Source organism: Moschus berezovskii, chromosome 6, assembly GCF_049115385.1.
Source record: "Moschus berezovskii isolate FMDL1 chromosome 6, NW_MosBer_1.0, whole genome shotgun sequence".
Taxonomy (NCBI): domain Eukaryota; kingdom Metazoa; phylum Chordata; class Mammalia; order Artiodactyla; family Moschidae; genus Moschus; species Moschus berezovskii.
The window spans coordinates 91,457,369-91,484,462 of NC_142465.1; the positions used below are offsets into that span (position 1 = coordinate 91,457,369).

Sequence of the window (27,094 nt, forward strand, 5' to 3'; positions counted from 1 at the left end):
GTTCTTTAAAAATTATAAATAGGGATTCTTTGGGAGTTGGTGATGGACAGGGAGGCCTGGCGTGCTGTGATTCATGGGGTCACGGAGAGTCGGACATGACTGAGCGACTGAACTGAACTGAACTGAACTGATTTTACCCACAAGTCATTTTTTTGTCTTGGAAATGTATTCATTCAGATTAAGATTTGAATTCATAGAAGCTATGTATTTCCTTCGAAACAATTCCATCTACCTTCAGCTTCATAATACTTAAGAAAACTTGATCTGCCAATACAATTCACTTTGATCAGATTTCCTGATGAAACTAAGTTTCTGTGAAATTCATCAAGGATTATACTACAAGGGACATATCATGAAGCTGGCTTCCAAAGTTCACAAAAAGAAATTAGATTGTGGAAACAAAATTTGGGTTCTAATTATTATTTTTTTCACAATAGGAATCTCTGAATTTGAAAAGGAAAAAAATCAGGATTAGATAAGGCTTTTTTTTAGATGACTAAACCAAAAGATCTGTATGGACCTTTCCTATCCCTTAGTTCATATATCTATATGATTCTCTAATTGAGAAAATGAATGGAAAAATACTCCTAAGGAATACCAAAGTGTCAGAGTACCAAAGTGTCTACAAAATTCACATTGACCAGAATAAAATAAGTGAAAAATTTCTTCAGATTGCATTTTTGTTGGTGTTGATTTAAAGTGTGTGTGCGTGCAAATGTGTTTGTACATTATTTGTTGTAAAGTTTTTACAACAAAGCTTTCTCTTCCATTTGTGTGGTTATATTATGTGGGTGGATGCTTATTTTTTTTTTTAGAAAATGGCAATCTCAGTAAACAAGGGTGAAACAGAGAAATTGAGGGTTGTCTTAGGCACGTTCACTGTTTCTTTATATTCTACTTAAGCCGATGAAAAAAAACTCCAACTGATAAATCGTTATGACATTATAAATAATCTTTCATCATCTTTGGTGGTCTCTGAGGTTCACATAATTGGACGGTGAAAAACCTTTTTTGTTTCTTTCTTCTTCCCGTGCCATTAGTATAGAAGGAGATCATAAAAAAGGGCAGCCGGAAGGGGTTTAACTGTTACTGAGTCAACATTTGACAGTCACACTCTATTCTGTCATTTCATGCATGTGCTTTTTATGAGTTTTATAGCTTTGTGGGCTTTATTTCAGGGATGTTCATTATGATAGCTGATCCACAGCCCATCTCTTTGTGTTTGTTTGTCTGATGATGAGCACAGCTCATCACTTATAAATCCCAATTTCAAGGAGTCATAGAGGAAGCATCTACTCATGTACTGTTTAGGCTTAGGACACAAAGGAAGTATATCTACTTCCTCTAAAGCACAATTTGTGTGGGTTTCTTTGGTTTTGTTTTGACTGCTCCATGAAATATCAGCAAGGATGTGCATTTGAGCCTTTACAAACACAGTGAATTTTTAGTTGTTTTCTATATAAGTTGAAGAAATGGAATAGGCGTACTTTTCAATTTAAATAATACTAGTCTTATATCATGCCTGAGTAATAAATGGAAAATAAAAAAGATTAAATATATTGTCAGGGGTGATTCACAGGAGGAGAAGAAAAATCCCAACAACTTTTAGAGTTGTTACAAGCATCTCCATTTTAATGCATATTTGTCCACTATGGTCATGGACAATAAAGGATCATAATCATAGCAGGATACCTAATATGCATATTGAAATAACTATTCCTGTAATTCGTGTATTCTAGGAAGAATCTTTTTCTTTTCCATTTCTCTCATTTACTTTTTCTGTAATGTTAAAAGTATATCTTCTTCATTTTTTAAACTTAAGTATCTATCATATATTAAAACCCCATTTTACAAATTAGGACCCTGAAACTCAGGGAGGTTAATTGTCTTAAGTAGTATGGCTAATGTATATGACAGAGTTTAGTTATCTCATGTTCCTGATCCCAAAGTCATTATTTTCTATATAGGTTATTGTCTGTATTTTTAAATATGTCCTTTAACCATTGATCTGTAGCCTTTTGCCATTTGGTATATTGTTGGCCTAAAAAGCACTGATCTTTAATGACCACTTCTAATCAACTAATTACCCACATGTCTTTAGCTATTTCTTGGCTCTCCTTGTTGATTCCCACCATAGCCTGATGTCATGGACAAACAGTGCATGTGCTGTTTTCCATTATTCAAGTTACTGGATAAACCACAGAACCTGAGACGAGCTGCCAGTTCCCTAACAGAATATTAACACATTAATAACGGTTCTTTGAATACTGAGTTTTAGAGTTATTCATCTGACCCCAAGAAACTATATTGTCTAAAACTTTCTTTTCTTCTGTAGATTAGATACAATTCACTTGAATGTTTGTCCAAGCCAACATAGGATCAGAAAATTTTTTCTAGTAAAAACAGACTACCTAAAGTTTCTCCTTGATCTTAGTAAACTCACAGAGTTGTATAAGATTTGATTAGCCAGAGAGGACTCGTCTCTCCAAAGGAACTCTGGTTGTTATCCAATAGGAAGTTTTTATCCAAGAGAGAAAGCATATGGGTCATCTTGTTTGGTCATTATTTGCAAATCCTCAGGACTGTTTCATGTTGACTTCTTTGTAGTCATTAATCTGTTTACACCCTGTATTCTGATGTTCCTCAGGGATGTTCAGAATTTTGGCCAGTATTGCTTTAAATTTGATTTTTCTTGTGGTTGTTTTTTCTTCATTTCTAATAAGAAAAAAGTAAAAGAGAGAAGGTGGATGAATCTTGTAAGTTTCAGGGCAGTGTTTGAATAGCATTGAGAGGCAGTTTAAAGAATAAGTGCTGTACTGATTTGTGTTCCAGAACCCTGATCTTAAGAGTCGGGGTATGTAGGGGAGTTTTTCTGTACAAATTCTTGACTAATGTGCTCTTTATTAGCCAGTGGAATAAAGAGTATAATTGGCAAAATTGTCACCTTTACCTATCAATGTATTTTTCTATTTTCACAAAAGCATTTTCTTTGCTATTTCTTATTTTCAGCAACTTCCCATTTACCATATCTCTACCTGATATTTACTGCCCTCATTTTGATTCATCTGACTTTATTTCAGTTCAGTTCAGTCAATCAGTCAGTCATGTCCGACTCTTTGCAACCCATGAACTTCAGCATGCCAGGTTTTCCTGTCCATCACCCACACCCGGAGCAAGCTCAAACTCATGTCCATCAAGTCAGTGATGCCATCCAACTATCTCATCCTCTGCCATCCTCTTCTCCTCCTGCCTTTAATCTTTCCCAGCATCAGGGTCTTTTCCATGACTCAGTTCTTTGCATCAGGTGACCTAAGTACTGGAGTTTCAGCTTCAACATCAGTCCTTCCAATTAATATTCAGGGCTGATTTCCTTTAGGATTGACTGGTTGGATCTCCTTGCAGTCCAAGGGACTCTCAAGAGTCTTTTCCAACACCACAGTTCAAAAGTATCAATTCTTCGGCACTCACTTCTTTATAGTCCAACTCTCACAACCATACACGACTACTGGAAAAACCATAGCTTTGACTACGCAGACCTTTGTGGGCAAAGTAATGTCTCTGCTTTTTAATATGCTGTCTAGGTTGGTCATAGCTTTTCTTCCAGGGAGCAAACATTTTTTAATTTCATGGCTGCAATCACCATCTGCAGTGGTTTTGGAGCCCAAGAAAATAAAGTCTGTCACTGTTTCCATTGTTTCCCTTCTATTTACCATGAAGTGATGGGACAGGATGCCATGATGTTCCTTTTTTTAAAGTTGAGTTTTAAGCCAGCTTTTTCACTCTCCTCTTTCAGTTTCATCAAGAGGCTCTTTAGTTCTTCTTTGCTTTCTGCCATAAGAGTGTTGTCATCTGTGTATCTGAGATTATTGATAGTTCTCCTGACAATCTTGCTTCCACCCTGTGCTTTATCCAGCCCAGCATTTCACAAAATGTACTCTGAACATGAACAATATGAAAAGGCAAAAAGATATGGCCCTGAAATATGAAGTCTGATGCTGTAAAGCACAATATTGCATGAATTAAGATAAATTTTAGGTGGTCCAACAGGAGGTGGCAAGAGTGAACATCAACATTTAGGAATCAGTGAACTAAAATGGACTGCATGGGCCAATTTAACTCAGATTACCATTATATCTACTACTGTGGGCAAGAATCCCTTAGAAGCAATGGAGTAGCCCTCAGAGTCAACAAAAGAATCCGAAATGCAATTCTTGGGTGTAGTCTTAAAAACAAAAGAATGACCTCTGTTCGTTTCCAAGGCAAACCATTCAATATCACAGTAATCCAAGGCTGTGCCCTGACCAGTAATGCTGAAGAAGCTGAAGTTGGATGGTTCTATAAAGACCTACAATAACTTCTAGAACTAACACCAAAAAAAAAAAAAAAGAGAGAGAGAGATGTCCTTTTCATTATAAGGGACTGGAATGCAAAAGTAGGAAGTCAAGAGATACCTGGAATAACAGGCAAGTTTGGCCTTGGAGTACAAAATGAAACAGGGCAAAGGCCAACAGAGTTTTGCCAAGAGAATTCATTGGAATAGCAAACACCCTCTACCAACAACACAAGAGAAGACTCTACACATAGACATCACCAGATGGTCAATACCGAAATCAGATTGATTGTATTCTTTGCAGCCAAAGATGGAGAAGCTCTATACCGTCAGCCAAAACAAGACTGGGAGCTGACTGTGGCCCAGATAGTGAACTCCTTATTGCCAAATTCAGGCCAAAATTGAACTAGGGAAAACTGCTAGACCATTCAGGTATGACCTAATCAAATCCCTTATGATTATATAGTAGAAGTGACAAATAGATTCAAGGGATTAGATCTGATAGAGTGCCTGAAGAACTATGGATGGAAGTTTGTGACATTGTACAGGAGGCACTGATCAAGAATACCCCCAAGAAAAAGAAATGCATAAGGCAAAATGGTTGTCCCAGGAGGCCTTACAGATAGCTGAGAAAAGAAGAGAAGTGAAAGACAAAGGAGAAAAGCAAAGATATACCCATTTGAATCCAGAGTTCCAAAGAATAAGAAAGAGAGATAAGAAAGCCTTCCTCAGTGATCAGTGCAAAGAAATAGAGGAAAACAATAGAATGGGAAAGACTAGAGATCTCTTCAAGAAAATTAGAGATACCAAGGGAATATTTCATGCAAAGATGGGCACAATGAAGGACAGAAATGGTACGGACCTAACAGAAGCAGAAGATATTAAGACGAGGTGTCGATAATACACAGAAGAGCTATACAAAAAAGATCTTCATGACCCAGATAACCACAATGGTGTGATCACCCACCTAGAGCCAGGCATCCTGAATTGCAAAGTCAAGTGGGCCTTAGGAAGCTTCACTAAGAAAAAAGCTAGTGGAGGTGATGAAATTCCACTTGATCTATTTCAAATCCTAAAAGATGATGCTGTGAAAGTGCTGCACTCGATATGCCAGCAAATTTGGAAAATGCAGCAGTGGCTGCAGGACTGGAAGTGGTCAGTTTTCATTCCAATCCCAAAGAAAGGCAATGCCAAAGAATGTTCAAACTACTGCACAAATGCACTCATCTCACACACTAACAAAGTAACACTCAAAATTCTACAAGTCAGGCTTCAACAGTACATGAACCATGAACTTCCAGATGTTCAAGCTGGATTTAGAAAAGGTAGAGGAACCAGATATCAAATTGCCAGCATCCATTAGATCATCAATAAAGCAAGAGAGTTCCAGAAAAATATCTACTTCTGCTTTATTAACTATGCCAAAGCCTTTGACTATGTGGATCACAAAAAACTGTGGGAAATTCTGTAGGAATACCAAACCACCTTAACCTACCTCCTGAGAAAACTGTGTGCAGGTCAAGAAGCAACACTTAGAACTGGATATGAAACAACAGACTGGTTCCAAATTGGGAAATGATTACGTCAAGGCTATATATTGTCACTCTGCTTGTTTAACCTATGTGCAGAGTACATCATGTGAAAAACCAGGCTGGATGAAGCACAAGCTGGAATCAAGATGGCTGGGAAAAATATCAATAATCTCAGATACACAGATGACACTACCCTTATGTCAGAAAGCAAAGAACTAAAGAGCCTCTTGATGAAAGTGAAAGAGGAGAGTGAAAAAACTGGCTTAAATCTCAACATTCAAAATCAAACATCATGGCATCTGGTCCCATCACTTCATGGCAAATAGATGGGGAAACAATGGAAACAGTGACAGACTTTATTTTCTTGGGCTCCAAAACCACTGCAGGTGGTGACTGAAGCCATCAAATAAGAAGATGCTTGCTCCCTGGAAGAAAAGCTATGACCAACCTAGACAGCATATTAAAAAGCAGAGATGTTACTTTGCAGACAAAAGTCCATCTAGTCAAGACTATGTTTTTTCCTGTGGTCATGTATGGATGTGACAGTTGTACTGTAAAGAAAGCTAAGTGCTGTAGAATTGATGCTTTTGAACTGTGGTGTTGGAGAAGATTCCTAAGAGTCCCTTGGACTGCAAGGAGATCCATCCAGTCAATCCTAAATGAAATCAGCCCTGAATTTTCATTGGAAGGACTGATGCTGAAGCTGCAACTCCAATACTTTGACCACCTGATGTGAAGAACTGAGTCATGGAAAAGACCCTGATGCTGGGAAAGGTTGAAGGCAGGAGGAAATGGGATGACAGAGGATGAGATGGTTGGATGGCATCTCTGACTTGATGGACATGAGTTTGAGCAAGCTCTGGGAGTGGGTGATGGACCAGGAAGCCTGGTGTGCTGCAGTCATGGGGATGTAAAGAGTCAGACATGACTGAGCGATTGAACTGAACCCAGCATATAAGTTAAGTAAGCAGGGTGACAATATACAGATTTAATGTACTCCTTTCCCAATTTGGAAGCAGTCTGTTGTTCTGTGTTTGGTTCTAACTGTTGCTTCTTGACCTGCATCCAGCTTTCTCAGGAGGCAAATAAGGTTATCTGGTATTCTTATGTCTTCAAAAATTTAGAAAGGATTAATTTCATTAAGATAACTTTGGGAATCACCTTTATCAATAATAGTCACACATTTGAAAAGGAAATCTTTAACCGAAGTTTTGGAATCAAATGGTTGAGTTTTAGTCGTGACAGTGCACAGGTGGTCTCTTGGGGAAGGGGATGGCCAGGGGTGTATGGGATTAGACGAAATGGAATGAAAAGAATCTTCCCAGTGTACCAGCATCTGTGCTTTATATCATTTGGCTGATTCTCCTACTATATTCCTGAATAGATTGAATTGAATGTTTTGAAGACTATTCTTAAATCCAGGTCATTCTTTTGGCAACTCAATATATTACCTGAAATCTTGTTTATACACAGATACCTGTATACAGAAGAACTAAATATGAACTTTTACAGCAGGATCAATTTTTGTCTGGAATTGTATAGCTAATTATTTACTACATAACCACTGTGTTATATACATATAATATATTATAATATTAATTTATATTATATATATATGTATATATATGCACATATACACACACACATATATATACACATAACATATATTTATCATGTAACCATTCATGGGTTTTATGATATATCCCCTTACCTTAATTCTTCTGTCTTCTGAATTTATTGTCATTGAGAGTTTTTAAATTGTGGCAATGTTACCATTTTGATTTACATGCTATTATAAGGTGTTTTAGTTAAAGGTACACCACATCTTCTTCAATTCCTTCAGTCACCTCTCATTTTCCCTATTAACATGTCTGAGAATTAGCTTAAATGACTATGCAAAAGGTCACAAAAGAAGTACAGCTTACTGTGTTTACTTCCACTGTCTCCTACTGACATCCTCTTAAGTATCATAAATTCCACTTTGGGGTAGCCAATTGAATCATTTTACTATACTCTGTGCTTTAGAGGTAGATGATTAGAGATTACTTATTGTGAAGACTACTTGTGACTTTCTAGCTTGTCCTTTACTAATTTTAGTAAATTAGTCCTTTAGCTTGGCCTTGACTAATTTGCTCCTTGGTAAGATGGTGCAAGATCCATAGAGCTGAATGCTGAATCTTCAGAGTCACCTAACATTTCATTCTTTATTTACTCCAAATGCCTTCATTTTGCTGTTTCTTCTTGAAAAGACTTTACTTGGAAATGAAGGCAGTGTGCTACGTATGTAGCATTATTGCCCTATACACTCTTAAATCAAAACCTGAGAGGCAATCCATGCCCAGTATATTCCTCAAAGATAGTAAAGTCTTCATTGACCCAGAGACTCTAAGATCATGTTGATGGAATGTGGTTTGTTCTTTTTTTCTTTTTTAATGTAACTGTCTTCTATTTTAGCAGCTACATTTACTATAAAGATAGCCTGTTAAGCTGGTATCCTTAGTGGTCCTGGGATTGGCTGAATACATACAGCAGACTCTCAGCAAAACAAATTCAGAACATACAAAGCAGCTGAAAGTACCATTTTCATTCCCAAAACAAATTGGGCAAGGCTATATGTTTTTAAATATATAATTTATTTCAATGTCAGTAGTATATAATCTTATAGAAATGAAGTTGATATAAACTCTTTTGTTTCCAGTTCCCCTATTGTATTTTATATCAATTGACAATTTAAAATATTTTGTCTATTAAATCATGTATCCAACTTTGATGAACAGAGACATGAATTCCAAAGTCACTAAATTAAGAGGATTTTTCATCTAGTATAGTTGTACTACTGTCAGATTTTGTAGAGATAAAGTACGTACTGTATGAAGAATTTCAATATCCTATTGGTTCTGGATAGAAACATTCATTGGGTCCCTTCCCTGTAATAATTATCTTAAATAGTTGATTATTTTCTGTGAACATTTTATTGTGTCATTTTATAGCTGTTCTGAAGTAAATGTGATTCATTTGTGTAATTCATGACTGTGTTCCTGAGAAAATGAAGTGCATAATTAAAAAGAAACCTGGGCAAATTTTATGAAATCCAATAGGTGCTTTTCTGAAAGCGGTTCTGGAACCATATCACCCTCAGATCAATGATGGAGAGTGCTAGAGAAAGTTGTAAACCTTTTATTGTATGCTTTTCTGTGCTTAAAATCACCCAATTACTTAACTTGGAAATAGTTTAAAAATCTCATGTGGTTTAGATTAAGCATTATATTTTTCTTGAAAATAATTTACTTTGTGATGCTATGTTCTCATGAATTCAAATCAAGCACTGCATGCTTTCAAATGACTTGATGTCTTTGCAGATCTAATTTTGGTATATTTGTTATCTCAAATAATTCGCCAACTCAATATTTTGGCTTAGCAATCCAAATCAAATTGTGGTCCAAGTAGCAGGCACTCACATCGAATGTACAGAGACTTGACAAGCAATTAGCAATGAATATTTAAATGTCTTCATTACCCTTACATGAGAGATGCAGATGGCATTTAGGGAGATGGCAACCAGAGGACACTACTGTGAATTACGTTTCTATCATTTGGTCACCTGACTATTGGAAGACTTTCTCTGGGCCCCATGCCACTTCTATACTTCTACTGTCTGGCTAAAAATAAAGTAGGCATTCCAAATGCTGTAAAAACAGGTTGCTTCCATGAAATTTCTATGCACATTTTGTGATTTGGGAAGGTTGTCTCCAAGGATCCCAGTATATATCCTTGCAGCTTAGCAAACCCAAATGCCAAGACTGTATAAGGGGATTCTGCAAATCAGAGTTCCTTCAAAATTCCTACTGATCGTTGGCTTTAGTTAGTTACCTCAGTATAACTTGCTGAATGTGCAAAGGTGAATAAATCAACATCTCATCCCTTCCTGAAGAAAGTGTACCCAAAGGTGGAGGGAGGGGACTTTTAGAGTTGTTACAAACATAGCACATATATGGCCCAAAGAAAAAAAAAAAGTCTTTGAATAATTATAATTTCCAGACTGAGATCTCATTATAAATTTCTTTTTTAAGGAAAAAACAACACTGGAGAGTCTGACTCAGCAACTGGCAGTTAAACAGAATGAAGAAGGAAAATTTAGCCATGCCATGATGGATTTCAATATGAGTGGAGATTCTGATGGTTTGTGAAAGTTTTCATATCTATTCCAGTAGTGTGCAGAAGTATCTGTTTAATGCCAATTAAAATACCAGACAGCCACCTCATACCTGATCATTACAGTAAGAGTTCACATGTTCTCCCCAGCACTCTCTGTGAGGTAACATCTATTACAGATAAAGAGATTGGCCCTTAGGAATTTGTAGTCATTTCTTCCAAGACCACAGAACTGTAAGTGCCAAAGGGCAGGTCTAGGATTCAAGATGGCGTGATTATAAAGGACATGCTGTCAATCGTCATTTCCCCTCTCGCTTTCATATTTCTTATAACTGAAACAAACTTTTCAGAAATCTGTTATCCCTAAGCTCATTTTAAAGTTTTCATTTGTCAAACCCTGACCAGAATACATAGCTCAGAGCACATTTTCAGGATAGTTTCTTGCATTTGGGATCCTTTCCCTCTTAATGCTATCTATCATACAGTCAAGTGTCCTGCCTACACTCTGTAACCCATCTAGAATTCAAACTGTGCAGTCTCACGCTTCCCACATGTGCCTCAAGCCTTCTGTTGTCTATGTCATCTCTGAATGTTCTAAACATCCACAGGAACAACTAAATAAATTGATGCTCTAATTCTAATAGCACAGCAAAGAGGGAAAAGAGTACTTTCCCTCTTACACTTAGTGCCAACTGGGAACCTCTCTCCCAGATCAGATGGCATACATGCATTTTAAGAACATGATCCTCAACTTTGTTACTACAGCAGAAGATCCCTGTATATAGAAAGACTGCCCCAGTTCCAAACAATGAGAAGCAAAGGGACTAGCCAAGCTTGAGCTTTTGACCAATAATTCTGTGGAAGCCAAATTTGAATGAATTGGATATCTAAAAAAATGTCTGTGTTTTTCTATCCTGTTGGATCCAAACATTTCCTTCCATCTTCTACTCTGCTTAGCTAAGATAAACCTGATCTAAGTACCTGCAAAGAACTTGTTTAGCTTTGATGAAGTCACGTAATGTTCATTTTAAGGCTTATGTTGCTGTAAGGTGTAAAAACAAGAAAAGGCAGATGTGCAGATGATCATTTGCTAGCTACAAACCCATTTTAGAAAGATGTCACTGTATATTAGCACTCATTTTTGTCAGTAAAACAACACTTACTGGTAATAATACATTTCATAAATTTTAAGTTGTATTAGCATGATAAAATATACCCATGGTACTCAGCATTAAAACATCAAAATGTTTGTTGCTGTTATGTGTTAAAATCAGTCACACTTGTATGCAAAATATTTTTCAGTCTTCGTCAGACCAGAGTATATTATGGAAGAGAAATCATGAGAAACTCCAAATGTGCTGTGTTTTCTGTTTGCTGCTGTCGAGGTCTTCAAGTCTGGGTCATTTTGGTTAATTCCTGTGCCTTCAGATTAAGACAGGAAAAGGAGTATGAAGGAAGAAAACAAGCAGAATCAGTGCTTTTGTTGATTATACCAATTCTCAAAAAGCCCAAAATATTTGAAATTTTTACACGCTACCAGAATGTATCTCTTTCATATTTTAGGATGATAACCCTGGGAAACTTAGTGCCAGAGTTCTACATTTTGCTTCTCCTTGTTTTCTTTGCCTAAATTCAAGTATCTCAGGAAGCAGTTTGATCTGCTGAAGCCATTCTACAAAACTGGATAAAGCTAGAAGCCTGACTGGAGCGCCCCAAGGTTCCAGTGTCACTCCTGGCTGTGTTTCATCCTGAGTCTCCCTGACTGAAATGTACTTATCAGTGGATCTCTTCGGATAAATTAGATATTGGGGGAAAATTCAGGAAAATGAGCGTATTTTCACCTTATATAAGTGACTGTAGACTTCCTAAGAAACCATTGTAATGTAACTATGCATTTGTTCTTTTCCCACCATTTTTATACATATTTTGAGAAGCAGACTAACATTGCTGTATTAGCATATTTCATGCATTTATTAGCACATAATTTCAAAGAAAAGCCAAACACATTACAGGAGATATCTGTATTGTATTTTAACCTCAAATATCTATTTAGCAGTGTTTTTATTTATATAGCCTCAGAGGGAGAAAAAGGGCACGAGTAGGCTATGTTCTGACAGTCTTCAGGTAACAGAGATACTTCTTTACCTGTAGCCACCCATTATGATGAATAGATTGGTGTCTCACAATTTTGTGAGTTTTTGACGTAATATTTCTACACTGCCAGCATGCCTGTTGACCTAACCCAACTATCTTCTTTGCAGTTTGCATCAAATATTTTTCTTGTGATGATTTCTTGTGTGGTCTTGAAAGTGAACAGTGAACAGTCCTTTGAAAGAAAGGAAAAATATACTAGAAATGAATTTAAAAATACAAATATATTTGGCACCACAAGGATTATCACAAAAACTTCATAAACAAGCATCTGACTCAAGAACTGGAAGTACCATTATCAGATGTGCTTTGAATTTGCAGATATTTTAATAGACTGTAAAACAATAATGCAAGGAAGAGATTGCCAAAAGTTTTAACACTAACGTGAAGCAATGTTCCCTGTTTTTAGGAAGTGCTGGAGTCTCAGAATCAAGAATTTATAGAGAATCCAGGGGGCGTGGTAGCAATGAACCCCACATAAAGCGTCCAATGAATGCCTTCATGGTGTGGGCTAAAGATGAACGAAGGAAAATCCTTCAAGCCTTTCCTGACATGCACAACTCCAACATCAGCAAGATACTGGGTAAGAAGAGTATTAAGGGTTCAGTGATGTGTGAAATACAGGTACAGTTTTGTTCTCGGCATTTGCTGAAAGAGATTGGGTTTGGAAGCTAAGCAGCTCATGTTTTCTACATATCTAAAAAAGAGGTACCCTCATTGAGCCTTTTCTTCTGACTGTGAAACATTCCACATTCATCAAGAAATAATGCCCAAATTCTGTGTGTTTCTATACTAGATGTTGCAATATTTTCTCTTCTTTAAAAATCTAAAAAATATTTGTACTAAGACTAAGGGAAAAGGTTCTTTTCTTACAAGACTCTCAGTTTTGGTATTGATATTATTTTCCTTTGTAAGCACCATAGAATTCATCATGTCATGGAGGCAAGAGTGGAGGAGGAAATGATGTCTGTTCTAATACTATAATTGAAAATCAGTTTAGGTTGTCAGGGCACAATTTGTTGGGTGTGCATTATTTAGTTTTTACTTTTGGTAACCTTACATGTATTTTCAGTATCATTTAAAAAGGGACTTTTCCTGCTATTGTAACTTTCACCTTAACAGATGACAAAACATACATAGACACTGAAGCACATAGCAAAACTGGGTGAGAGGAAAGAGTACTGGTTATAATGAGACCTATTAGACACCAATTTAAGTCTCAGAAAGAAGGATGGGAAGATTCCATTTCTTTGGTGCAGTTCTCTTGACGTCATCATCATTATCATCATCGTCATCTTCACCACCTTTATCTTCACCTTCAAGAGCATAGTGTCTAGGTTCTGAACAACCAAAGCAAATTTTTATTATTCTTTGAATTCTAAGAGTTAAATAATAAAAAAATAGAAGAGGAACACTGTATCAGCACATTTTGTCTTTGACAAGTAACAAAATTTTTCAAAGTTATTAAAGCTTTGTTAAAATCCATATGCACTTGGAATTACATGTAGTTCATGAAATGTGCCTTTTGATTCTTTATATTAAGGAATCAATCGTCTGAAAGTAGTTACTAAACATGTAATGTGTTTTTATGATCCCATATTTTCCAACAATGGTAATAGATGCTTCCCAGTCCACAGTGTACATTTGTAATGAAGCAAAAGCAAACAAAAATCATTTACTGCTTAAACTTGTGTCTCAGTTTTTATCAAAATGATTTTGAGATCTTCAAATGAAGCTTATCTCAAAATATATGAACATGTGAAGCTTTATGTGTACATAAACATGAATATTTATGCATAAATATGTATCCATCTTTAATAAAAAACTGGAACTGAACAAAAGGAAATGGACATGTTTCTGCACCTCTACTATCTCTCATCTATTTTTCTTTTTATTGACTATATATTCTACCTTCCATATGATTTTTTTCATTAAAAAATACCATATCTGTTTCATTTGGAAAAACTCTATAAAACAACAGAATATTTTATGTAAGCTTATCTCATATTTTAATATATCAGTTATAATCACACTAGAAATTCCCAATTTTCAATAAAAAACTAAAAACTAAGACTGTTTAACCTGTCTGTATATCATTCAATTTATGTGCCTGAATACTAAAAATATAATAATGACTGATTAAAACCTTACTCCAGATATAATAGAAATATCAGTTTTGATGACATGAAATAATTTAGGAAATAGAGTAAAAGCCTTCATGGGAAAGAGATGTCTGGCTAAAAGAATTCCTTTCTGATTTGAAGGAGAGGATATTAGAATGACTATATGATCATAAAACTATATGATCATATCATAATAGGTTGCATGAAAGAGAATGCTGCCTAATTTAATTAAGATTTTTCAATGAAATTGTGCTGATTAAAGATACAGCAGAAAAAATCCACTAAGGTCTTGGGCTTCAATATTTAGTCATATCTTCAAACAAATAAATGATCTTCAAATATCCACAAGATCATTCTGAATGGCTCATTTCATATAAAAGTACAAAGAAAGCTTGATGTTTTCCTTTTTACTGATTGTTTTGGATAACAGCCTCCGACAGCATGCCGCTAATTCATTCTGCTTAAAACAGGCGCTTGAGCTGGGTTGACATTTTACATAGTCTCTGGGGATCCTAGTTGACATTTTAAAGGGCTTCTAAGCATTTTATAATACCCTAAAATCTGGTTTTAATAAGCCATTCTGCTGAAATTGTTAACATAAGGAATCACCTTTTACTGTTTGGCACTAGATCAGGAATGGGGGACATCTTTTTCTGATTAGATATACAGTAGTTGGAGGAAAATGTGCAAATTCATTACAGACCCCATGGAGATGACACTGTTGCTCAGCTCAAACCTTTCATTTTTATTGTATTGCCAGGTTTAGAAAGGGAAAGAGCACTTTTAAGATTGTTTTATTTTTTTCACTTTGAACATCAGAAATTTTTTATTGAATCTTCTTTTATGTCATCAGGAGGAATGCCTAAGTGTACTTGATTCTTTTTTCATTGTCGAACGCTAGTCTTTTGAAAACAACAGGTGACTTACTTCTTGCACATGGTCAAAGTGAGCAGCCAGCCACACCCAAATCAAGGAGATGTTTTCATCTTTTGAAGGTATCCAAAATGCTATCCTCCCATTTTCATCTGGTGTGGTTAGGGGGTTGCATTACTGTTACAAACAATGGTTGTTGTACCTACAAAGCCATTGAAACCAAAACCAAACTTGTCATTTGATTAACTTCATTCAGAAGCTACTCTTAAAAAATGGAAACTGCATTTGCCACCAAACTGAACCACTGTACTTCTGAGTCATAACATAGAGCAGTTAGCTTAAGCGTTAACTGGGTCAAAATAGTCCTTTAATTCTTAATTTTGAAAAGACATGTAATAGTGAGATGGCCCTATTTTTTTTAATGTAGTTTAGAATTCAATGATACTTTCAGAGAAATTATATTATCAAATGTCAAAATATTTTGATTCCAGTTCATACAAGTTAGAAGCCAACTTATTTGAGAATTTATGCATCTTTTACTAGCCTTTTCCTGTGCATGTTTGCCAGAACAATGTTAAGTTCCTCTACTCCCTGTTCCCACTGCAAGGTCTTGACCATTTCATTCTTCCTCCCTAGGCTACTCTTCTCTTTCTATCCCTATAGGATTCTCTTTGCAGCAGTGCCTTCCTTACCTATAGAATCCTGATCCCATCTCCTTATATGTTCTCATAGTTTCCTGTACTTTATACAATTGTAACTGAAATTATACATTTGGCAATTATATATTTAATCTATTTCTCCTTAGCTGGAATATAAGCTCCAAGAAAATAGGTAGCATAATGACTCATCACAGCATATAGTTAATACAGCATTATGCATATAGTAGGAAATCTTAAAAATAGCTCTTACCTTCCAAGGTGTGTTACTATGAGGCATAAACATTCCATTTCCTTAGAGAAAATTTCTTTTTTGATCTAATAGAACATTTAAACTTAGGGAAGAATCTTTGGCAATTCCTATCCTAACTGAGAATGCTAGTTCTTTTGTTCTACTTGGTGATGTTTTAAGTCAACTATTCCTTGAGCCACTGTTCGATTTCTCTTCTTATTCAGTAAGTTATTCTGGTAAGTTCACTTTTCCATGCCCGTTCTGAGATTAAAAATTCTGGTATACATACTTAAAAGACAATCCACAAGAAGAATTGATCCAGTTCAATAGTATTATAACTTTGTGTTTATATTTGCCCTAAGAACAGCATGATTTCCAAGTGCCTCTAGGAAATAATGTTAGATAATAAAGAGTGTGAGCATGTACCTACAAATGATATGACCTGAGCAGCTGACTAAATGTTGGACATGGCATTTAAACACAAACTTGAGAAAGGAATAGAAAAATAAACTCTGTTACTTGAATTGTAACCTGAGTTCCTGTTGTAAATATAATGAAATCATATTGGTTATTAGGTTGGAAAAATTTTGTTTACATATCTTTGTAATATTTACATGGATATACCCACGCAGGCAACATCTGTTCCAATAGGAAATAATTCTAAGGGAAGAGAAGTCCTTTTCTCTGCATTTCTTTAATAAATGTAACAGCCCATATTGAGGAATTCTCAATATTTGTAGGAAAGAACAGTTCATTAGTGAGCTATTTGTATTTGAGATGTGGTGTTATGGTTGAATGATGAATTCATTCGAAAGGTTTAAGAACTTGCTTAGATGGCTTTGCAAAGCAAGTAAAGGCAGCAGTACCAGTACATATTATGGCAACCCACTCCAGTACTGTTGCCTGGAAAATCCTATGGATGGAGGAGCCTGGTAGGCTGCAGTCCGTGGGGTCACAGGAGTTGGACACAATGGAGCAACTTCACTTTCACTTTTCACTTTCATGCATTGGAGAAGGAAATGGCAACCCCCTCCAGTGTTCTTGCCTGGAGAATCCCAGGGACGGAGGAGCCAGGTAGGCCACCATCTATGGGGTCGCACAGAGTCGGACATGACTAAAGCGACTTAGCAGTAGCAAAGGTAGCAGTACCAGTACATATTAGGCTAATTCCTGTTATTTTTTCCTTTGTGCATTTGGGTAGAGTTTGGGGCTTTCCTGGTGGTGATAGCGGTAAAGAATCTGCCTGCCAGTGCAGGAGACACAAGAGACACGGGTTAAATTCCAAATCAGGAAGATCCCCCAAAGGCAGGCATGGCAGCCCAAAGTATTCTTGTCTGGAGAATCCCATGGACAAAGAAGCCTGGCAGGCTACAGTTCATAGAGTCACAAACAGTTGTACACAACTGAAGTGACTTAGCACACACGCACAAACTGATTACTTGCAGATAAACATCCACAAATAAACATTATTACTACTATTTCTGTTACTACTACACATAGCCATACTGACAGAAGCAAAACTTTAAATCACGTCTGTATTGTGAATAAGCATAAACCATTTTTAATTAAGCTTCAAACTTCAAAAATCAGTTGTTTTTTGCAATCCTCATTGAATCCAAACCAAAATTAAAAGTGAAAGGAAAGGGAAAACCAATTTGGACTAACATTACTAATATATACTTTATCACAGGAAGTGACAATTTTATATATTATTGAAAATAATTTATTAAGAGAAAAATATTACTGTAAGTTTTGTTTTCTAGCTTAAAAATATTTCTGGATAGATCCTATGTAGTAGGTAGTTATAAGTATGTAAAGACACATGTTGTACCACACTTTTGATTTTTGTCAAACCTGAGTCAGTAATCTTCAATTTAATAGTTGTGTGAGCTTTGGTAAGTTACTTCATCCATTTGAACTTCAGTTTCTTTCATCTTTGGAAATGGGTATAAATGCTGTCTGCTAGTGAGATTGTGGTGAAAGGTAAAAATGAAAAACTTACGTAAAGTTTTTAGCAAGGTATCTAATGCACAGTAGTTAACCCAGGGCATGTTCACTAATTATTTTTTATAATTAAAATTTTAATAAAATGAATTTTTAACTGTAATCAAGTTAGCATACTTAAACATTTGGGGAAGAATAAACAGTACATGTAATATATGTTAGAAGGACTTCCCAGGTGGCTTAGTGGTAAAGAATCCACCTGCCAATGCAGAAGACTCCAGTTCAATCACTGGGTCAGGAAGATTTCCCTGGAGAAGGAAATGGCAGCCCACTCCAGTCTTCTTGCCTAGGAAATCCCGTGGACAGAGGAGTCTGGTCTTTGTAGCCTGGCTACAGTCTATCAGGTAACAAAGGAGTCGGACAGGACTTTGCAACTAAACACCAACATGTTAGAAACCTTTGTAGTAAGTAATAAACTCCCACATAAAACTATTCAATAGCTAGACAGTTACTTTCAGATTCAAACTACACAATGAGTCTTTGCCTAACTTTTCAGTTCATAGTTGAATTACATCATGGTCTAATGTAGAAATGAAAGATATTGCCATTAAATCTACTATGAGCTTTTAAGTATATAAGGTACAAGTTTGACTAAGTTGTTAATTCAAGGCAAAAAAAAATATTGCTTAATGTCTGTACCTTTGAGTACACAGTTTCCTTGGCACAGACACTAACAGCAGAGTCAAAGCTCACTGATCCTAACCTTTTTTATATATTTCTGGGATATGGCCAACATTTTTACTTTAGATTTTCGTATTTTCAATTATACTTTGTTAGGATTCTCAGCCACTGTACAAATGGGAATTTTAACCTTTTTTTCCCATAGGATCTCGCTGGAAAGCTATGACAAACCTAGAGAAACAGCCATACTACGAGGAGCAAGCCCGTCTCAGCAAGCAGCATCTGGAGAAGTACCCTGACTACAAGTACAAGCCCAGGCCAAAGCGCACCTGCCTGGTGGATGGCAAAAAGCTGCGCATTGGGGAATACAAGGCAATCATGCGAAACCGGCGGCAGGAAATGCGGCAGTACTTCAATGTTGGGTAAGGAGCTTCCGGTCTGGTCCTTTTCCCATAGGGAACCCTTCCGGTTACTCTTAATGGGTTGGGAAGTGTATTTGTTTAGTTGCAAAGCAGCATTTTGAGAAAGAACCCGACACAGTGTATTTTGTGTGACTAAGCTGTCCCCTTATAATATCAAGAAAGAACATTTCAAATGAGTTCACTCCAGGCTCCTAGAACAATGGCTCTGACCATTGTTTAAAGGCTGGATTGAAAATAAAATGAGAGTAAAGAATTTTGAAGCTTCCTGTTAAAAACATAGAAGTCTTACTGGTTTTCTTTGTTCTTTTTCTTGCTGCTTTTCATTACTTCCAAGGCCTCACAGTGTAGATTCCTTAGCAACTAACAACTTAATTGAGATAATATGATATAAAAATGAATTAAAGAAAGACTTGTTTCTGAATATAGAGGGGTCTCTGGGCTCTCAAGGCACACACCTGGCCTTAGAGAAAAAAGATCACATAAAGTGGGGATTCTGTTTAGGGCACAACGCGGTTGTGAGGGGACAAGTTTCCTTCTGAATTAAGGATACCTCACTCAGTATGGGGCTTCCCGGGTAGCTCAATGGTAAAGAATCTGCCTACAATGCAGGAAACGCAAGAGATGGAGGTTCGATCCCTGGTTTGGGAAGGTCCCCTGGAGTAGGCAGTGGCAGTATTAAGTAGGCACTCCAGTATTCTTGCCTGGAAATTCTCATGGACAGAAGAGCCTGGAGGGATCCAATCCATGGGGTCGCAAAAGAATGGGACACAACTGAGCACCCACTCAGTATATCTTACCCTGCTCCCTATGGCAAGGCCTAAAACCACATTGCATTGGCAGAATTTTCTCAAAAAACACAGAAATAAAGTTTTCATATTTGGAACAGTAATTAGGATCCTGTGAGCTCTGAAAATGGCAAGAAGATACTTTAAAAAAAAGCTTTTCAAATATGTCCTGTCCCCTCCATTCCCATGAATGTGTCTGCTTGCTCAGTCCAAAAAGTCTGTGATTTATATCTCAGTGCCTGACTCCTCTCCATGTGGAGCTCAAAACCCAGCCCTCCTTGGGGAAAGAGTAAACACGAATGAGTGAAAGAAGACATAAATGAACATCATCTGTTAAATCCTCCTTACTGGGACCAGTTACAGGATCTGTGGATCCCAATGTAATATGAAAATGCAAGGTCCTTGTTAAAAAGTTTTTAAGGAATTTCAAGATAGTGACGACAGAACTTTAAACCAAGTGTGGGATTTTTGTAAGCCCTGGATACGGTACAGCTGCAGAGGTGGTGCACCCACGAGGCCAGCCCAGCGTTCTACCCCCACTGATGATCTCCCCATTTCAGGGATGAAGTGGACCATGTGCTAGTGTTCACTTCTAGTATGTTCTGGGCAATAAATTTTTATGTTGAGAGCTCTAATACTTCAGGATTTTTCCATTAAAATTGCATTATCTTTAGGTTTAATCTTTTAAAAATTGTTTCAACATGTTACAGTGAAGGAAGAATTAACTGTGTCAAGGACTTGAGTTCTGTTTATTAATCTTTCTGTACCTCAGTTTCTTTTCAGAAATTAAAAAAGTAACAGTCATTTTAAGAATCAAATGGGCAACATGTGAAAGTGCCTTGTAATCTATAAAGCAGTGTATAAAAGTAAGGTACTTGGACCAAAGTAGGATACCATTTTCAAATATCAGGCAGTAGGGTGAAAATCAAGACCTTCGACTTGGTCAAGCCAAGCAAATTCATTATAGAATAAGGCCTGCATCCAACTCTTCACTCACCCAGGGTCTCTTTTTGGGAATTCCTCTCTGACAGGCAACAAGCACAGATCCCCATTGCCACGGCTGGCGTCGTGTATCCTGGAGCTATTGCCATGGCTGGGATGCCGTCCCCTCACCTGCCCTCGGAGCACTCCAGCGTGTCCAGCAGCCCGGAGCCTGGCATGCCTGTTATCCAGAGCACTTACGCTGTGAAAGGAGAGGAGCCACATATCAAAGAAGAGATCCAGGCTGAGGACATCAACGGAGAAATTTATGACGAGTACGACGAGGAAGAGGATGATCCGGATGTAGATTATGGGAGTGACAGTGAAAACCATATTGCCGGACAAGCCAACTGATAAGGGTCAAAAGATTGTTGTGACCTTAGGAGTTAAAGAAGCCCTAGCTGGTTCATCCTTACCAGTGGCCAAGCACATTAACTTTCTCATACACTGACTGTTACTTTAACTGTTAGTCTTAAATAGTTGGGACATCAGCTGACTAATAGACCTCAGCCTCAAAAGGCTTGGAAAGGAAATAAAAATACAACAAGCAGACAACAATATCAACAACAAGAGATTGAAATAAGCTATGGGTAAAATAATGCCAGTAATTCAGCTGCTACATCCAAGCACTGAAGTCTTACCCGTCAACTTTTTTTTTTAATAAACTTTATGGCTGTTTGTTCTACAATGTTCTAGAAATTCTCACTCAGGTACACAGTGCCAACAAGTGGCTTGTGAATGTGTTTTGTTGTTTTGTGCTACAATTTTTAAAAGAAATAAGTTTTGTTTTGTTTTTCGGGGTTTCTGGGTTTTTTCCTTTTCTTTCCTTTGTTTTTGTTTGTTTGTTTTTTTTTTTTTTTTGATAATGCACCTGACAGAAAAAAAAAAGAAAGATGACTTTCTCTTTCATTCTCTCCACCTTCTCCATCTCTATACTTTAAAGATGGAAGTCTGCGCATGGGGGGGAAGAGGGAAAAAGAGCCTGTTTTTAACTTCCTTGGTATCCACCACAAAATAAGCAATCATTTTCTTTAGAGGACTTTCCTTATCTGTTGCACACCACACTACATCTTTGAGCAAGTGCCAAATTTGTACTGAAGTGTTGACCCAGTTGATTTTTTTTCCCTTTCCTTTTTCCTGTTCCTTCTTAAATTAGGACAGTGTTATATCTTAGACAATCCCTTGAAAAACCTGAAATACCAGCAGCTGGTGAGATTTGACTTTTTTTTTTTTTTTAATGGAAACTGTAGGTGCTGTTCTCAGGTGAAAAGAGAGAGAGAGACATAAGAAATTTAGAGAAAAAATATTTTCTAATCTTGGATTTTTGTGTGTATGTATGTGTGTGATTATGGTACTAATAGGAATAATGTTGGATCATTGTGAGTTAAACCCACATCTGGGGATGAAATCCCACATCCTTCTAAATGACTGGTCTGGAAGCATCCTTGACCTTGACTTTGCACTTCAAATGACAACCAATATAGGGCTCAGAAATTATATTTTTAAATTTCTAATATGATTATTATTGGATGGATCAGGTGGCCCTGTATAATAGAGGGGTGCGTGTGTAACGTGGAAGCCGAATTCTCCCAGATGTTCCACTAACATTTGCTACTTAACAATTTCTGTTTGTTTTTCCTGTCAGTAACTTCGAGCAAAACAGTCGTTTCCTTTGAATATATTTGCCCATTTTCTAGAAATATAGGATTAGCTTATTTCTTCAAGATTCTATCCTTTCCTGATCAAGAAATGGAACTGATGATTTTATAAGGTATTCTTAATCCCTCCATGAAATGAGGTGGAGGCCATTTGCATTTCAGAATTGTGAGCCAGGTACATTTCATGCCATAAAAAGCAGGATTTGTTCAGAAGTCATTGCAACTCTTGCCATTGCTCTACTCTTATTGTAAGATGTATCCACTGAAGTCCAGTTTCTGATTCCAGCAGAGTGTGTGCACAGAGCAACAACTGACGGTGAAAGGACTGCTTAGTTAGACTTTGCTAGCCAAGTGCCAAGGCAGTTGTAGGGCTCATTCAAATAAATGGGAAATCATCTAAAGTGAATCAGCGCTGCTCATGCTGAAACATTAGACAGTAAATACTCCAACCAGTAGATTGGATGTGCTATGGTTTTCACTCCAGTCATCATCTTCCTATCCCATCCTCCCCAAACCTGACCCTTAAGTTTGATTTTCACATATAAATAAGAAAAAATAATCCCTTTTTATTTTTCTCTCTCTCAAAAGACTTGCTCTGGGGTTTTGCTTGGAGGAGCTAATCATACCCTGCATGTTAGAGACTTTGTTTTGTTTGTTTTTCTGTTTGTTTTTGATGACTGTATTTTCATTTGAACTGCCTCTTTTTGCTAGTATTGTAATGATGATGATGATAAAATAATAATAATAATAGTAATAATAATAATAATGGTCAGCTGTTCCCAGATTAGTAAGTTATGTATAATTTATTTCTCCCTTTCTATTTTATTCTCCTCTGATTTGGAAGTGCAGCCAATAAGTTGTTAGATATTTAAAACAAATTTCCATCTCCAACGTGTGTGTATATGTATACATATATATATGTACATACACATGTGTGTGTATATGTGTGTATGTACACACACACACACACACACACATATTCACTTACACTGTTTCATTTCTCCTTCCTTAAGTTTTCTCCTTTTTAAAAATTTGGCCCCAACAAACATCAAGTTCTGGTGTTTTAATACATACAAGTGAATTACTAAGAGGGTCATGTTCAATCTTAATTAACTTATGCTCTCATCACTCATTTTATTTAATTGCCACAGTCATCTAGAGCCAACTTTTTTTTTGTTTTTGTTTGTTTTGTTTTGTTTTTAAGCACTCTGGATAAAAAAAAAATAGACACTTGTTTTTATATCGTTATTATGTACAATGTGAAAACAGATTTTTAAAAATTTGTTGTCTTTGTTAACAAATTCTCTTTGACTCATGTGCGTTCACCTCTCACTTTTGCTGGATACTTATTTCCCACCATGTTAAAAAGATGCTTTGCTTTCATTTCATGACTTTAGGCTACAAGAATACTTTGTTTTAGCTCCAGGTAGATGCTTCTGAGGGCGTTCATGACTGACACCAGTTCTAACATGCTTACCAGTGAATTGACAAAACACTTTTGTTTAGTCTTTTTTGGTTTGTTTTTTTATCTTGTTTTATTTGAAGAGGAAAATGAAATTGTTAATGGTGACCTTTAACAGCTGAAATTCAAGAGTTGATTTTACTGTTACATAGTTAGGTTTATGTCAGAGAGATGAAAATGTGCATGGGTTGAAACAAAGAGCAAGTCCATAGCTTTGCATTCTGTTCTCTTGTTCTGATGTCCAGTTCACTGAGGGTCACAATTGTTTTGCCTTAACTTTCCCCAAAAGAAAACAAAAAAGTCATGTTAATTTTTAAAATACTTTGAAGTCATTTGATAAAAGGTGCTATGAATGGCAAAGTATTGGGTTAGCACATTGCCTCTGGGGCATTTGATTGGTTTATCAGTTTTGTAAAAGATCCTAAAACCTGTATTCTTTTTCTGTGCCCCGTAATGACCAAAAAAGACAAGGGAGAGGGAATGAGAGTAAGATCAAACTCAAGTGAACATCAAGTCTCCCTTCTCTTTCATTCCCTACCCACCTGTGCGCTTTTCACATACCACCCCCACCCCCATCTCTGTCTCTCTCTCATACACATGCACACATACACACCCCCGCACACACGCTTACCCCAGTCCTGAGGGATGATCTTGCCAGAATTCTGTTTTTGTTTTTGTTTATGGCTGTTGTAATCAATTTTTCTAAAAATAGTCATATTTTAATACGAATCTAGGAGAGCATCACTGGAGAAAATAGGTTACAGTTACTCATATATAAGTTACTAAGAATTTGGCTAATAACTACAATGGAATAAAATGCAAGACTATTCTTCAGTCCACTTATACCTAAATTAGTTGTCAATTCTTAATGTTTATTTGGTATCTGCAGTTAAGAGTTAACCATGTATAAAATCCCTCCCAAAGAGTGTAATCATTATTGCAACCAAATCCTCTTTATAAGAAAGAAATATAAAAGAATTTCTTTGACAGAGTCATTTCATAGATTTGATTTTGGCATAGGCATTTTACCTTCATTCATTTAAAGAAAATTATCTTTAAATATTTTATGGTCCAACTTCAGATATTTTCTTAATCCAGAAGATGTTATTGTTCCCAGAAGAAATGTCTTATATCACATTTAAAACATCAAAAATCATTACATTTTCACTTGTTCTAATGGGTAAATTATTTGAATTGTAATAAACAACTGTATATTTACAAACAGGTTTATAAAATATTTGTCTATCAAGTTAATAGTAAAATAAAAATTATAGGGTCTGCAAGGAAAAATATGAAGCCCACTTAAAGTGGTTCAGAGATCTCTTTCATCTTATAGGGCATAGGTTTTTGTTTAGACAGGCTTTTACAGTATTTAATTTTAATGTTTCCTATAACTATCAGTTTCCCAGGTTGAAGATGTTAGGTTTTCTACTGATTGATTCCTGTCCTCCCCAGTGTTTCTGTCACTGGTTCACTAGAACAGTATTTATACAGCTCCACTGGCTCTAAAGCTCTTAGTCCTTCTAACATTTTGGATTTTATGAGTAAAAATGGGAAAAAGTAGAAAAGAGACAATCAAATGCCTGGAGCTTAAAACAAAGTATGTGCAACCTACCATCTCACTTGAAATTTAATAAAATAAATAATTATGTAAATATAACATAGAGTTATAGATTTATATTTTGTTCATAACACATAGTGTAATATAAGTTGTATATTTTCATGTTTTTGGTTTTATGTTATCATTCATGCCACAATAAAAATAAAACAGGAGTTTATGTACTCTTAAAAAAAAAGATGTGGGTTGCCACCAACCTGTTTTGTTTTTTTTTTTTTTTGGTTTGTTTTTTGTTTTTATTTTTTGTTTTTGCATTCTCTTTTTTCAGTATTACTGCCATGCAAGGCACCAATAAAAACAGCAAATGTGTTCTTTACCTATTATACTGTGTTTCTTTTCACAATTCTTGTTACGATGGTTTATTAGTTTTCTTATAAAAAAACAAAAGTATGAAAAATAATTTTGCTTTCACTATAAATAACCCCACTTCCGAAACTGACTTTGAACTGATTATTAAGGGTTTAAATCTTAGAGGTGAACATTCAAGGAAACCTCTTCGTAAGTATCTCATCAGAGAGCTTCACTATAATGTCAAAAGTTATCCTTTTGTATATAACTGAGTCTAATAGGCTTGAAAATCCTGCAGCCCAAAGCACCCTAAATATCGTTTTTCCTAAATTTGACACCATCACTGGGGCAGGCTTTCTATGTTTTAGAATTAACTGTTTAAAAATTTAGATTCTTAGGTCGGCCTCCAGATGTCAAGAATCAGAATATCTAGGAATAGGGCTAAAGCTGTTGCTATTAACCAGCTCCAAATAATTACTATGCATGCCCTGGTAAAACAACCAAGAGGTGGGTCTGTTTTTCTCTTTTATCTACCTATTGCACACGTCAAATTCTGCAGATGGTATGGCCTACCACAGTTTAACCTTCAGTTCAGTTCAGTCGCTCAGTCGTGTCCGACTCTGCAACCCCATGAATCGCAGCACGCCAGGCCTCCCTGTCCATCACCAGCTCCAGGAACTCACTCAACCTCATATCCATCGAGTCGGTGATGCCATCCAGCCATCTCATGCTCTGTCGTCCCCTTCTCCTCCTGCCCCCAATCCCTCCCAGCATCAGAGTCTTTTCCAATGAGTCAACTCTTCCCATGAGGTGGCCAAAGTATTGGAGTTTCAGCTTCAACATCAGTCCCTCCAATGAACACCCAGGACTGATCTCCTTTAGAATAGACCGGTTGGATCTCCTTGCAGTCCAAGGGACTCTCAAGAGTCTTCTCCAACACCACAGTTCAAAAGCATCAATTCTTCAACTCTCAGCCTTCTATGAAAACCTCTGTGAAGCTGAGGGTCAGTGATTAGGCAAGAGTTGGAGACTCGAAACAGCTCAGAGTCTGTCCCTTCATAGGTTGTTTTTGAGGGCATTTGATCTATCAGAACATGTCCACTTGTTATCTTTGTTTCTCTGTGTCTCCTTTTGTTCATCATAGCAAAGCAGTAGGCTTCAGAGACTCCATGCCTGCGGAACACTGAAAATACAACAGAAACACAC

General features: G+C 36.5%; 1 protein-coding gene across 6 annotated transcripts in view; it reads left to right on the top strand.

Annotated features, from left to right (window-relative positions):
• The window catches only part of SOX5 (SRY-box transcription factor 5), a 1,155,320-nt gene extending 1,129,388 nt beyond the window's left edge, over positions 1 to 25,932 (top strand). For all 6 annotated transcript variants that reach the window (XM_055394458.2, XM_055394455.2, XM_055394462.2 and 3 more), the window contains exons 17-20: positions 9,933 to 10,041; positions 12,575 to 12,748; positions 18,880 to 19,096; positions 20,913 to 25,932. In XM_055394458.2, coding sequence (XP_055250433.1) covers positions 9,933 to 10,041; positions 12,575 to 12,748; positions 18,880 to 19,096; positions 20,913 to 21,216 — 804 coding nt within the window. In that variant the 3' untranslated portion in view covers positions 21,217 to 25,932. The remainder of the gene's footprint in view (positions 1 to 9,932; positions 10,042 to 12,574; positions 12,749 to 18,879; positions 19,097 to 20,912) is intronic.
• The last annotated feature ends 1,162 nt before the right edge of the window (positions 25,933 to 27,094 follow it).